We start from the raw sequence: 15,414 nt of genomic DNA on the forward strand, positions 1-15,414 counted from the left end.
GAGTCAAACCAAACCTGAGTTTGATTCTCAGTGCAATCACCAATTATCTAAGTAGCTAGACTTTGGCAAATTATCTTCATGCTCAAATTTTCTCAACTGTTAAAATACTTCCTAAGATTGTTTCCGAATCAGGTGAGATAATTTATATAAAGTAGAGAATTCAGCACCTGGTTTTCAAGCTATGATGGCTTGGGTCATTCTCCACATCATCCTCATTATTGTAGGCAGCAATCAGTGTATGTGGAACTGAATTATTTTTTCACATTTCTATTGCCACTATCATTGATACATGTGTTAATGACTTTGTAATAACCAGGAGTTTTTATTATTAAGAACACATTAAACCACTGAAAGGAAGTGTTTTTATTTTTGTGGGATTTTGCTTTGTTTTTAGCATTATGGTCGATCCACGTTTTCAGTAGTTTCCCTCGCTATAATTATTTTACATTAAGTTAGTTTCTTCAAGCCTTCGATTCATCAAAAAGTTCATCTTGTTGGAATTTACAGTGGAATATATTCACTACATGGTACAGAAAAAAAAAAAAAAAAAGATTGACTACTGAGTTGACAATCTCCCACTCACCAATCCACCACCCCACTCACTCCCCCATCCCATCTGGTCCTTGATTCAGGATAGTCTAAGAATCACTCTGCTGATTCTGGAAGTAATGTGTAACATGTCCCATCCCTCAAACATATTTAGATGGGCAAAACTTTTACTCTATTGGGCTTTGGAAACAGTTTACTCATACTTATCAGTACATATCAGATAGATTTGCAAAAGTAAGGAGTTTCAATTCTGTTTAAGAAAAGCTATAATCCTTTAAATTGTAGAGTGAGTCTGGACAAGTTTACACAGTGGCTCAAGAACTAAGCCCTATCTTAAGTAGCATCATTAGAACAAAGCAAATACACACACACACAAACACACAGCATTCCTCAAGATATTTCCAATACAGGATAAGCACACATTCACATAAATGAGATAAATATAAGGATCATTAAATCAAATTATGAGTTAAGACATTACTTATCACCTGAAGATGGCGAAGGCAGAGGAAGGGGGATGCTACTTTCTGAAAACGTTCTGTTTAGTTACTTTTTGTTTTTTGCTTATGGGCCAAGACAGGAAGGGATGCCACACAAGTTCATCCAGTCTGGATATTTTGTAGGCCAGTGAAAGCTCTGTCCCATCTCAGGCCTGTAAAGCTATTGTTGCTCAGCAGGGACTTTCTGCCTCCACCTGTTCAGCTAACTGCTACTCCGTCTTCAGATTCAAGCTTAGATGTGACGTCTACCCTCCTCACTCCACCGCTTGCCCCACCAGCAGATGCAGCTTCTGCTGGTTTCGTCACTAAGTTGTATCACTCTTGTGACCCCAGGGACTGTAGCCCACAAGGATCCTCTGTCCATGGGATTTCCCAGGCAAGAATACTGAAGAGGGTTGCCATTTCCTTCTCCAGGGAATCTTCCCAACCCAGGGATCAAACCCCAGTCTCCTGTATTGCAGGTGGATTCTTTACTATCTGAGCCACCAGTTGCCCCTTCTACATAGTCTCAACGCCCTGTGTCCAAGTTCAGTTAGGAAATCGTTATCGGTTCAGTTCAGTTCAGTCTCTCAGTTGTGTCTGACTCTTTGTGACCCCATGGACTGCAGCACGCCAGGCCTCCCTGTCCATCACCAACTCTTGGAGTTTACTCAAACTCATGTCCATTGAGTCGGTGATGCCATCCAACCATCTCATCCTGTGTTGTCCCCTTCTCCTCCCACCTTCAAAAATTACTAGATTCCTCTTCTCTTTAATCCATTGATTTCAAGACCCATATCTTGTGCACCAACACACCTAGAGCCTAATGCAAAATAAGCACAAAAGATTACTGGATATATATTAAATATATAAAAAGAATTATAGTGGGGTTTCTTTTTATAAGGGAAGCTTAATATGGCGTTATTTTTAGCCAGTGATTTGGTAAGCCTACAGTATGAGTGTTTTCATATAATTACTAAAATAACATAAATCATTTTCAATAATTCAGAATTCAAAAGCTTTATGAATTTAACAGCCCATTATAATAGGACTTTGGATTTTATGATGAGAAAAAACCATGTTGGAATTCAGACATTTTATTAGGTACCTTAATGCTCAGTAATTAGTAGTATATGATTATTACATTTCCTACAAGGAATCTATAGTTGTATGTATTAAGTGTGTATATATGTTCATATGAACATGCAATATATAGGCAACAGAAATTAAGTAATCCAAAAGAAGATTCCGTTATTAAGTATCTTCCTTTTGAAATCTGGATTTATAAAGTCATAGTGCAGTAACTTTAAATGTAGATAGTGCCGACATCCTTAGCACCTCACTCTAGTATGTTTAATTAAAATTTGTATAAATGTAAATTAGTGTAAGAGGATAAAGTAATATCTAATCAAGTTATTTTTCAAAAGATAACAATACCTTTTTGGTCCACACCTAAACTGTGTTCATTTTGTACATATTCTGTGTTTAATTCTAATTGCACCTTTGTGATGTGTATTTATATACTGTGTGCATAATATGGTTGTGAAATTTGGATTACAATTGTAGATTATGTATGATGGCATTGCTTGAGAATATTTTGCTTGTAAAAATTTGAAGGTGCAATCAAATGCTACTAGTTTTTCTGATTTTCAAGAAGCTATCTAAAGTATTAAGCCTTTTCCTTCCTGTGTAGTACTTACTAAACAACTTTTTGTATTTAGGCATTTGCATCAAATTGCTGAACAAGATTAATATCCACATTAGTTCAACAATTTTAAAAGACTATTTGGGGAGGGTTGGGTATATAGTTTTTTAGCTCTATTTACATCCCAAAGTAGAAAGATAAAATTTATATTTACTAGAGCTATTCAAAGAATACACTTTTCTATATTGTAAAAACAGGAACAGCAAAGTAAATCATACAGAAAATAAACATTTATACTATTCTGTAAAAAAAAAAAAAAATATATATATATATATAAAAAGAGTGTATCTAAGTAATTACCAAAGCAGTTAAGAACACAAGCTGCAGAGTTAAATATTTAGGATTCTGACATAGTACATACCTCACTGCCTATGATTTTGGACAGGTTATTTAGCATTCCTGTGCCTCAGTTTCCCCATCAGTTAAACAATCTAATGCTAATATCTACTTTATGAGATATTTTGTGATGCTCAGTGAGCTTATGCAGGTAAAGTGCTTGAAGCAGTGACATGCAGATTCAAAACTATTGTTATTCATATTGCTATTATTACCTCATATCTGATTCTCTCACCTCTCTTTCACCCCCACCTCCAATCTCTCTCTCTCTCATTCTCTGTCATACACACACGCACACACACACACACAAACAGGTTTGAAGGTCAGTATCATTTGATGGTCTCCTTAAATCACATTTTTTTGGCAAGCCTTCTTTGAGCTCTTGAAAAGGCAACATTCTTTGGGAAAACAGCACTGAGCCAGAAATGGTCCAAGATACAGATTGTCTTTTAAGGAATCAACTTCAAAAGAGAGCATTTTTTTGAATGTGCTCGTTACTCTGTATGCATTTATTTTATAAACAAAGGAACTTTTTAGACACATTGTGGTTTAATTCCACATTATATTAATAGTCCCCATACTGCATTAGGTACCACTGGAAACTTGGAATCCATCTGTTTTATACAGGGAAAAGCATACTAAAATAGAAGTTAGGGGATTAGATTCTATAAGCATGTCTTAGAGAAGATGTAATTGTTAATAATCTGAGCTTCAGGAATGCATAGAATAAGGAGGCTGCATTTGATGAACTAATGTCTGAAAACTCAAGGATTCTGTTTTAAGATAGGAAAAAGACATTTAAAGGTATCATTCATGTCAAAGAGAAAAAAATTGTACAGAATAAATATTCCTGTGAAGATGGGTCATGGGGTAAAGGAGTCAGCAGAAACAGATGAGGAAATCTTGGAAGACTCCCCAGAGTTTGTTGTACCAGATCTTGAAAGTGAAATGAACATGAGTTAGTGAACAGAAATAAAATGCTCATTGACTTATTTCTCCATTGCTCTAATATAGAAAATGCATTTGAAAATAATGTATGCAATACTCTAATTTAAAAGAGCATTTAAGCTCAGTAGGTTTGGCCTGAGTTTTAAAGGTGCAATTGGGCATATCCTGGAGGAGAGAGTTGGAGAAGGAATTCCGAGGGGACAGCGGAGAAAATAGTACCTGTCAGTGGTTACACACCAAACCAGATACTGTGAGGAGGGGAGACAAGCCAGTTAACTAGGATGAACTGGAATAGTTCCAGTCTTCACTAGAAATGGCAGAGATGATATTGGATAGGTGAGGAGAAAACCTTGCCAGACCACTTCAGTGATAATATGAGATTTTGAAAATCTTGATTAGAGCCCTTGTGTGTTCTTGAACAAGAGTAAAAATAATTTGCACTCTGTATCAAGGATTTTTAGATTCTTAATTGAATTTTTATTTTAAAATGAAACTACTTATTGTAATTTAAGTGACAGGTACACAGCAAAGTGATTCAGTTTTGTGTGTGTGTGTGTGTGTTTGTATATATATATATATATCTTTCTCAGAATCTTTTCCATTATAGGTTATTACAAGATATTGAGTTCCCTGTGCTATACAGGGAACCAACAACCGACCTTGTTGGTTATCTATTTTATACAATGTATAGTAGTGTGTATATTTTATTCCCAAACTCCTAACTTATCCTTCTTTTCTCCTTTCCCTTTGGTAATCATAAATTTCTTTTCTGTCTGTGAGTCTATTTCTGTTTTGTAGATAAGTTCATTTTATCATTTTTTTTAGATTCCACATGTAAGCAATACCATAAGATATTTATCTTTGTCTGCCTGACTTACTTCCCTTGTTATGATAATCTCTAGGTCCACTCACGTTGCTGCAAATGGGATCATTTCATTTGTTTTAATATTTCATCACACAGACATATATACATACGTATATATACACACACCATATCTTCTTTATCCGTTTTCTGTCAATGGACGTTCAGGCTGCTTCCATGTCTTTGCTACTGTAAACAGTGCTGCTGTGAATGAACACCAGCATTGTTCATTCATACACGCAGTGTGTACAAGAATGCATGTATGTTTTCAAATTATAGTTTTCTCCAGATAAATGCTCAGGAATGAAATGCTCAGGAATGGAATCAGTGGATCATGCGTTATTGGATTAAGAATCATCTGTAGTTTATTTGAGATACAGTTGTTTCTTTTTCATTCTTAGATGCCAGTTGGGTTATTCATGTTGTCCTAAAAATTTTCATGTCTTTAAAATGTTTACTTATTTTTATTGATTTTTAGATTCCATGTGTTATATGACAGCCACCATTATTTTTTAAAAAATCAAGCTCTATTAATATGAAATGAAGTTCTTTGTTGTTTTTGTTATCTTACCAGCTTCACAAGGGAGCAAAAATATTACAGAACATGGAGATTAAGTAGGAAGGAGGTACTGAAATGAATCCTGGGTGCCCTGCATGTGCTATGGAGTCAGAATTTCGATGAAGTTCACATAGACAAGCCAAGAATTAATGAAAACATAATTTAAATGCCACAGAGATGACAAAATAGGAAAGGTAACCCTCCTGTTGGTTAATGCAGATTTACCTATCTCAGAGGACTGAGTATATGTTAGGCAGTTATACACTTGAATTCCTTCAAAAATCAAATCTTTACAGATAGAAAGATGCTTCTGTGGGCAAATAAGAATTAACAAAAGTGCTAATAGCAGCCAAACAAAGTAATATCCTATTAGTGGACATCAAAGAAAAGTGAAAACAGCTTAACCAATGCATTTATAAAGAAATTTCAAGGAAGGTAATAAATTACAGATCACAGCAAGAAACAAAACCTAATAAAAGGAAATGCCTAACTTTGTTAGAACATAGATTTAAGCTCTGAAGTAAAATAAATAAATATATATAAATATATATATAATAAATCAACAGCTTTTGAGAATGTATTTCAGGGACTCTGCAACACACACACAGACACACACATACTTGCTACTGTGTAGTTTCCTCCACCTGAGGGCAAAGATCAACCTTTTATTTGTTTTTCAATACATTCAGAGTTGTCAAGTTTGGGATTTTTGGTCAGTAATAAATATTCTTCTCTAAGTGTCAGACTTTTTCCTATGAAGATGACAAAATGATGTCTGGTGTCACCAGGGTATTTTTACTGTGTAATAACTGAATTGTTGTTAAGATCAAAAGGCATAGTAATGATTACAGTTAATGAAATCCATAAAGTAATACATTGAAAAGCTAAAGAATCAAAAAAGTTCTATTTAGAACTTCTTTGAATAGTCCCTTACTGAGTTTCTGCATTTATTCCTGTGCTGCTTCTCAGAATATATGTTTTGCTCATATTCAGAGAAAGTGTCTCTTTCTAAATGCTTTTTTATGAAGAAAACATGTTCTGTGGTGATATAGCAGTAAGAAGTGAGATACTGACTCTGGGTTTCCTGATGAATGAAATTAATTTAGGAAAGAAATATACACGGAAGAGAACAGTTACAGTATGAGACCCAGCCGCCCAGGGGCTGTATTGCGGAAGGTACTGCTGTGGGTCGTCTCCTATGAACTCCTTTGGGGGCGGAGTTTGTTTGGGTACCTGTGTGCAAGAGCCTGCCTCACTGCCATCTGCTCTTGTCTTACTGAGAGCACACTGACCTGACTGACTGCTTCGTATCAAGGCCTTGTTCATGGAACATTCTGTACAGAAACCATGTTTGTAATCCCAACAGCACAGGGCAGCAAAACTTTATTTCCTAGTACATGGCTTCTCTGGAGCCCAAAAGACAGAGTTGTTGTTTCAAGGACATGTTTTGCTGATTTAGGTGGCAGCAGCTTCCACTAAGATGCTATCACCTCTGAACAAGGACACATTTATCCCAACATCAAATGTGTCCATCACGAACTGAGTCTAAAGATAGCTTTCACTGATGGGCATCTGTAACCTTTGGCCTGTTTCACATCATGCTGGCTGAAAGCTCCAACAACTGTAGCTCCTAGATTAGGAGGTTAAGAGTTCCAATTAACAGGTCTTGTGTCCATATAAAAGCCTATCATTTTGATATGTTCATGTACCTTCCTGTAACTTCTCTAAAGAGAAAAGTAAGAGGAAATGATTTGACTCACAGTTTTGTTTTGTTTTTTTTTCATCCCATATGAATCATTTGTAAGTGGAAGTGTAGACCTCTTAATCTCCCACACTTATCCACAAACACTTATGGATTATAGGGACATAGTGTTATATAATAACTTCATTCTTACCAAGTGCAAAAGTGGGGAATTTTCAAACCTGCTAAGTCTCTTATTTGCTGCTTTGTATTTCTAGATGACAAAGAATGGCACCGTGGAATCTGAAGAAGCGAGCACTCTTACAGTGGATGACATTTCTGATGATGATATTGATTTAGACAATACCGAGGTGGATGAGTACTTCTTTCTTCAACCCCTGCCAACAAAAAAACGAAGAGCACTGCTGCGGGCCTCTGGAGTTAAAAAGATTGATGTGGAGGAAAAGCATGAGCTGAGGGCCATCCGCCTGTCTCGAGAGGACTGTGGTTGTGACTGCCGGGTGTTCTGTGATCCAGAAACATGTACCTGCAGCCTGGCAGGCATTAAGTGTCAGGTAAGGATTGGGATTTCAGGGAACCCAAAGGCAAGACATTATACACTACCCACTAAAGAGGCAGTTGTGTTACATATAATGAAGTTTCCCACACGTGGGAAAAAACTCTGAAGCAAGGCAAGACACATGATTCAAGAAGAGAGAAATACTAATTCAATGACATGAGTATATGTAATATATATACTTATACATAATATATATTATATAAACATGCATATGTACATATCTATGTAAATATATGTGTACATAATATTTTATATATTATGTATGTGTATTACCTATACACACATATATCTATTTATATATTATATAATATTATTTGTATATATAATATTTATATGTATTACATACATAGTATACATAATATATAAATGTGTATGTGTATATATATATTAATGTGTATGTATACACATTAATATATATATATATACACACATATATGACATATATGTGTGAAAGGCAATCCAAACTGCAATTATCAGTTGAAATTGTTTCCCCTTGGATTCATTTATTATACGAGCTCACTTTGGCTTCTAACAAGCAGCCAAGGAGATCATGTCATCCCCACCATTTGAGTTTGCATTCTCTAATCCATCCATGGGCTATAATATGATGATTGGTTAAAAGTGGTGCAGACTAGTGGAATAATGATTAGACTGGAACTTCAGAAAACTGAGTTCTGGCTCTGTTTTCTGCCACTGTGTGAAACTGGCAAGTCAGGTAAGCTTACTGGGTTCAATTTTTGCACCTCTGACCTGAATGGGCTAGACTAGATCAGGGGTTGGGGAATGATTATTCACAGGTCAAATCTGGCCTGCCACCTGATTTTTGTAAATAAAATCTTATGGAGACACAGCCATGTTCTTCTTTTTTTGTTTACATATTTCCTATAACTGCTTTCATATTTCTACAGCAGAATTGAGTAGTTGCTGGAGAGACTATATGACTCACAAAGCTTAAAATTATTCTCTGGCCTTGTACAAAAAAAAAGCTTACCAACCCCTGAACTAGATGATTCTCAGGTTCCTGTCCATCTGCAGCATTGGTGCTATGTGATTAAATAGGGGGTGGTATTTTATGCAGAAATTCAACTTTTTCAGTTAAAGCCCTCAGGCAGACAAAAGGAGAAGGCAGTTCTCATCAGTTGAGCAGTTGCTTGAGGTGGATTCACAGAAAAGGAAATCACTGCTTCCAAAGTGGCTCTAGATTCTGGCTCTGACATCTGCTACTGCTTTTTGTTGGGGCCAGGATGACTGGGATCGAATCTGCTTTCTTCTCTGTAACATGGGAAATTCCTGAGCTTGCATAAGGTAGCAAGAAAGGCAAGTTCTTCCTGGTTGCCTGTACTCTGGTCTGCATACAGATGGGGTCTAAGACAGTAAGCGTATCTTAGGCGTTCCTTGGGATGCCCAGAATTCCACTCATCACCTGAGTGAGGACCTCGGGCTTACACCCTTTGCTGAACCCAATCACTCAATCACTCCAATTATTGGAGTAATTCGGGGGTATTGATTAAATAAGCAGCTTCTCTAGAGAAGCCTGTAGTCTAAGGGAGAGCAGGGGAGGGGGAGCCAGCAACTAAACCAGAGTCCACCAGTCACAATCATGAATGTGCGTACCTTTCGCAGCCCCCACAGTGCATCAAGTACCAAGGACCCAAAAGAAAAAGACAGTGAACCAATGCGAGTGAATTATCAGGCTGCATGAGACTAAATGGTGTCTCAGGCAGAGAAGTTCATTTTATAATAAGAAAAGAAAAAACTCATGGCTAGTGTGAGGAATGTCATGTTATTTAGACTAAAAATAGCAGATGGGTATGAGGGCAGTAAATTTGTTTAAAATTGGGCGTGTGAGCTGGCTTGCTGCTGAAAAAAGAGCTCAGGAAAAAGACAGAAGCACTGGGGGGAAAAAATGGGGCCGAAATTAATGGGCAGGAGAGAAGGGGTAAGGGAGGATGGAAACAGAAGTAAAGAAAGCTCAGGAGGGATAAACGGATTAAAACCATACCATCAACTCATTTTTATATGGAGCATAGGTTTAAAATCAGTTTTAACTCTTCTGTCCTAAGCCTTCACTTCCCCTTTTGTTTCTGTTTGCTGTTTGATTGTCATTTATTCTGGCCTAAGTGGGTTTGTCATCCCAGATTCCAAGGGTTTGCCGTGAGGTACCGGATTTTGATTTGATTTGTTAAGAGTTCCAGGGGGCCTAATCTGTGTTCTTCCTCCCAAGGTGGATCGAATGTCTTTCCCCTGTGGCTGCACTAAAGAAGGATGTAGTAACACAGCAGGTAGAATTGAATTTAATCCTATCCGTGTCCGGACTCACTTTTTGCACACAATAATGAAACTCGAACTGGAGAAAAACCGAGAGCAGCAAATCCCCGCGCTGAACGGCTGCCACGGGGAGATAAGTGCGCACGGTAGTTCCATGGGCCCGGTGGCTCACTCCGTCGAATATGCTCTCGCAGACAATTTCGAGATTGAAACGGAACCGCAGGCTGCCGTGCTGCACCTGCAGTCGGCCGAGGAGTTAGACTGCCAGGGGGAGGAAGAGGAGGAGGAGGAAGAGGATGGCAGCAGTTTCTGCAGCGGAGTCACGGACTCCAGCACGCAGAGCCTGGCCCCCAGCGAGTCCGAGGAAGAGGAGGAGGAAGAGGAGGAGGAGGAGGAGGAAGAGGACGACGACGAGAAAGGAGACAGTTTCGTGGAAGGTCTGGGTCCCCACGCCGAGGTGGTTCCTCTTCCTTCCGTCCTTTGTTATTCCGATGGCACCGCCGTCCACGAGAGCCACGCGAAGAACGCTCCTTTTTATGCCAACTCTTCGACCCTCTATTACCAAATAGATAGCCACATTCCAGGAACTCCCAGCCAGATGTCTGAGAACTATCCGGAAAGAGAGACTGTCAAGAGCGGTACCCTCTCGCTGGTGCCTTACACCATGACCCCGGAGCAGTTCGTGGACTACGCCCGGCAAGCCGAGGAGGCCTACGGCGCCTCCCACTATCCAGCGGCCAACCCCTCCGTCATCGTTTGCTGCTCCTCTTCGGAAAATGACGGCGGCGTGCCCTGCAATAGCTTATATCCCGAACACAGGTCCAGTCATCCTCAAGTGGAATTTCACTCATACTTGAAAGGCCCCTCCCAGGAAGGGTTTGTCTCTGCGATGAATGGTGACAGTCACATTTCAGAGCATCCTGCTGAAGATCCTTTGAGCCTTGCAGAAAAGAGTAGATTGCACGAAGAGTGCATCAAATCGCCTGTGGTCGAGACTGTCCCTGTTTAGTAGTTTAAGTTATTCTAGGACCAACTCTTCTCCTATTTAAAGCACTGTATTTAATTGGATTTCCTGGGCTCGTTGTGGTTTCAACTGAGGACCAAGAAAACTTGGCCCGTGGTGAAGCTTCCAGACTGTATTTTGTTTTCTCCTTTCTAGCTATGCGACTGTGCCATTGCACAAACGCAATCTCTATGAGGATTTTAAATGATTTCAGACTGTTTTGATAGAAAATGCTAATTTTAAAAAAAAGCATATCTCACAGTTGCCTACCTGTCAAACTGTGTGAAACCTGCCAAGCTGTGTAGATCAGAGCTCCAAGTTTTGGATTATCGGGCCTGTGCAAGATTGTTAACTGAGACTGGGAAATGAGATTTAGAGTCCTAATTTTCAATATATCTGAAGATGACGGTGACTTTTTAATGTAAAAGTTATTATTGTAAGAAAAAGATTTAATTGCCCCACGTGTATTTTATTTATGGTAGCTAGAAGTCATGTTCTGATGAAAACGAACTGCAGCATGTTCTTTTCAGCTGAAGATGCATAGTTAGTACCACCGAGCATGCCCACATGGATTGCCTCTGGAATCCATTCACGTTTTTATGATCATGTCTGATCAGATTTGCAAATACTTTCTTAAGGGTGAAATAGGCCTATTTTTGCTATTTTGGACAAACAAATGAGTCTGTATGTGCAGGTCCTTACACAGTTTTCTCTAAAGTCAAGAGTTAGGACAATCCTCTGGTGAGGGCCTAGTTCATTGCCCTCCCTCAGCTGACTCCAGAGATGGAGGTAGAAGGTATTATTGCCTTTCTTTTTTAAACACAGCATCATCTTGGTTCTTAGCTTGGACAGCACCTTCAAACTCTACTCCCCTGCATCAAAATGCACTTTAGTGCCCCTTCATGGTACCTTGTGAGGGGTGGGGACTAAGAACTCTTTGAGATGAAAAATTAAAAACAAAAAACATTTTTAAAATCTGTAACTATTATAAGGTTCATAGAATTAAATAGAGGAATCAATCCAATGATACTTTATGAAGGAAAAATGACCTGTTTTCCTTCACCACTCTCAAGACCTAACTCGGTCAAAGCAGAGGAGGCTGAGAAAACACGGAAGAGACACAGCCTCAGCAACCAGCCTTTTTCTACAGCGTGATCAATCCGTCTCTACAAAAATGAGTGTTTAATGAAATTTACACTTAGTGACTAGCTGACTGAAGTGGGGGCCTCTACCCAAATACTCAACTAGGCCTTACTTTTCTGAAGCATTTTGATTTCTCTTGCCTGGGACAATTAGCAGAACAGTCCAGAATGCATTGAATACTTTCTAATTACCTCATGTTCTCTTATAAAAGGGGACAGATAGAAATAAAACATGCACTCCCCACCTTTAGATTATCTGCACTTGGTTCGTCGGAGGACTTCTAAGATCCTGTTTTCCTGTAAATTAGTTTAGGTAACTAAATAGTGTGTTCTAACTTTTTAGTTCCAATGCAATATGACTATGCTAAATCTGTTTCATATTTTTGACCTTCTATTGTTATGTCATTTCACATTTTATGCCTCTTTGAAATGTGGACATGCCTTGCTATTCAGTGACTGCATCACTACTTATTTTTTGTCTCTTAGACTTGGGTGTTTAGAAATATGGATATAAATACATTGTAGATCTCAAGTCCTTAGAAAATACTGTTTTATTTCACTGAATTTGAAAATGTTTGGTCTAGAGAAAGTCCTCCAATGGAAGAGTTTCTACTAAGACTTGACTTGGGGAAACATGTTTACTTGGCAGCTCTTGCACTGTGCAGTTGGTTACAGCCCCTACTCTACCCCCACAATGAGCCAACCCAACCTTAGCACCATTAGTATTCATGTTAAAGCAGCTTTGGGCTGGTCTTTATGGAGGTAGCAGTAATGGGGGCAGGGATGCTCCTTTTGAATGACAGGCCCTTTGGGCTATTCAGATTGGGGTTTTGCTCACATCTTGATAGCATATCTCATGTTGTCTGTAAAATTACAGTTTTTAGTGCTTGATCTCCAAATTTTTCCCCCTATCAATACAATCTAAAGAGCACAGGCCCAAAGAGAAAATGACAAGACACTATTGTTCCTTCATTTGAGCACATGAAAAATCCTGTGTGCCATATTGATTAGACCATTGCAAGCCTTTGAAATAGTTACTTACATGTGAAGCACTCAGCGTATGCTTGGAACACAGTGCGGCAGAGTGGGGCAGAGGTGTCTCTGTGCAGAATTGAAGGGTAGAATGCCAGTCTAGATTCTGAAAGGATGGATATTTAATTCAGTTCAGCTTTATTTTCACAAGAAGGTTGACACCTACTTGTTTATGTTGGACGGGGACTCTGTTTTGTAGCTTCATTTCCAAAAAGATGCTTAATCTAGAAACAGGAAAACAAACAAAAAACAGAGCTTTTCCCCTATCTGTCTAATTGGGGTCAAAAGTCACTGCTACACAGGATTAACCTTCCAGCCAAACATTCATATATATTTATAACCTAACCCCTAAATATTGCCTACATACACAGATTACCTATGAAAACACTCGCGCACATGCCTCCTTCAACACACACAGTAGGTGTAATACCACACATCAGAGAATGACAGATTTTAGGCCAATAAGGAGTACTGAATTTTCCCTACCCTGGCATTTGGTTGGGTTTTATGATCTACAACTGTGGTCTGGAAATGAAGATGATTTTTAAAGCTATAGTTTAAATATACTGGTTCAAGTTGTAAATGATACTAATGGTAGAATCATTTCATTGTTACTTTTTCCCAGAAAAGCTGAGAGCACAGTGTGCCATTTGACTTTTTTTTTTTTTCCATTAATAGATCATCTATTCAACAAAAAAATGCCCACATGCCAGGAAGGGCTACAGTTTTTCTAAGCATTTTTAAATGGGGACCAAGAGCTGGACGCAGCCAGTGGATTCTTCAGATCTTTACACGGAGACACAGTAACCTGACCTGCAGCTGTTGTATTACCCCCGTAGTCTAGCTAGCCAAATTATAGTCTTGTTTTGACACACGGCTTTTTAGTCATTCACTGTCAATGGCAAAGCTTCGTGCTTTAGTCACTGTTGTTTTAGCACCAGCCCTCTACCTTTTATTAGGGTTTAATTCCCAGTTATAATCCAGGCCAAATTGATTTGCAAGTCAAGTGGCTGGAGCAGCTTGCATTTCCTTTGTCATTCTAGGCTTCCTCTGGGAGAAAGAAATCAATCAAAGAGATTTACTTTTTTCCCTTCTCTTGATCATTGATTATTTAAGACATCAGTAAAATCCATTTGTCTTCTGTCTTTTGGTTAATTGAAGAATATGGTTACTTTCTGAAAGCCAGTGTTTTCTTTGTGGTGAAACAGCATTTTTCCCAGAGTGCCAATCACATATAAAATTTGAAGCTAATATTTACTAATTAATTTTATTATTAAAATCTTCATAATCATATATAGCCCAGCGATACCTCCCCCAATAAAAACAATAAATTACAGAAACACTGGTGACACATTAACAAAGGAAAAAGGAGATTATAAATGATTATGTTCTTTAAAATTGTATCCTCTGACAGATGATTTCTAGGCAGAATTCTGGTTTGGTTGTCATTAAGCAAGGAAATGAAAGATTTATTTCTTATTAACTGATATATCACTGATTCTTTGGTTAAACTTCTGAGATTGTTGTACAAGTCAAAATCCTTTGGTCTTAACATATTTACAATGTGTTTATCAATTCTTTCTTTTAACAAATATTTATTGAACATCTACTATGTTAGAGGAACTGTCCTAGGTGGTTAAAAAGAGGGGGAAACACTACAAATTCTAAGGGATTATGATAATGATGAAAAGTGGAATGAAATAATCAAACCTCATTACAGTCCTTTTAAGTTATGACTTTATAAAGTGATGTTAGAAAAGATGACATCAATTCTTGTCTGACTACATGAAAACTGCAACTAAAAAAGATACTTCTTTTGCCTAAATTAGTAGAATTCACTGGATCCTCCTACTTCCCTCTCTATCTGAAAGTTATGAATTAAATCTGGCCACACCTAGAAGAACTTAACCCAATGAAAAAGAGATTTTCACATAATTGCTTCTTTGGTGTTAGACCTAGGTAAGTTATACTAAATTTATACCAGCACTCCTACCAGACAGTTTCAAAGGCAGGTTGACTCACACATAACCCAGGAAACCTTTCAGGAAACCTTTGAAGCCACAGTGTAGAGCACCATCACTCATTTCTGTTTACAAAAAGCCTATAAAATAGCTAAGCTTGAGTTCCTGGTTCCAACAGCATTGCCTTGCAGCTTGTAGAAAACAGGTCACTCGGCATCCTTACTTCTAGCCAGGGATTACAAACCATTGAATTAGCAGGTAGAAAATCGACATCCTCCAAAGTTAAGAGACTACCCTTGTAAAAGGTGC

General features: G+C 38.2%; 1 protein-coding gene across 5 annotated transcripts in view; it reads left to right on the plus strand.

Moving 5' to 3' along the window:
- Window positions 1–11,427, plus strand: part of CSRNP3 (cysteine and serine rich nuclear protein 3) — a 195,228-nt gene extending 183,801 nt beyond the window's left edge. For all 5 annotated transcript variants that reach the window (XM_086370605.1, XM_086370619.1, XM_086370611.1 and 2 more), the window contains 2 exons: window positions 7,398–7,694; window positions 9,924–11,427. In XM_086370605.1, the coding sequence (XP_086226731.1) occupies window positions 7,398–7,694; window positions 9,924–10,976 (1,350 nt within the window). In that variant the 3' untranslated portion in view covers window positions 10,977–11,427. The remainder of the gene's footprint in view (window positions 1–7,397; window positions 7,695–9,923) is intronic.
- The last annotated feature ends 3,987 nt before the right edge of the window (window positions 11,428–15,414 follow it).

The sequence above is a fragment of the Bos grunniens genome, chromosome 2, assembly GCF_055505025.1.
Source record: "Bos grunniens cultivar Pamir isolate PY7600 chromosome 2, Bosgru_T2T1.0, whole genome shotgun sequence".
NCBI lineage: Eukaryota > Metazoa > Chordata > Mammalia > Artiodactyla > Bovidae > Bos > Bos grunniens.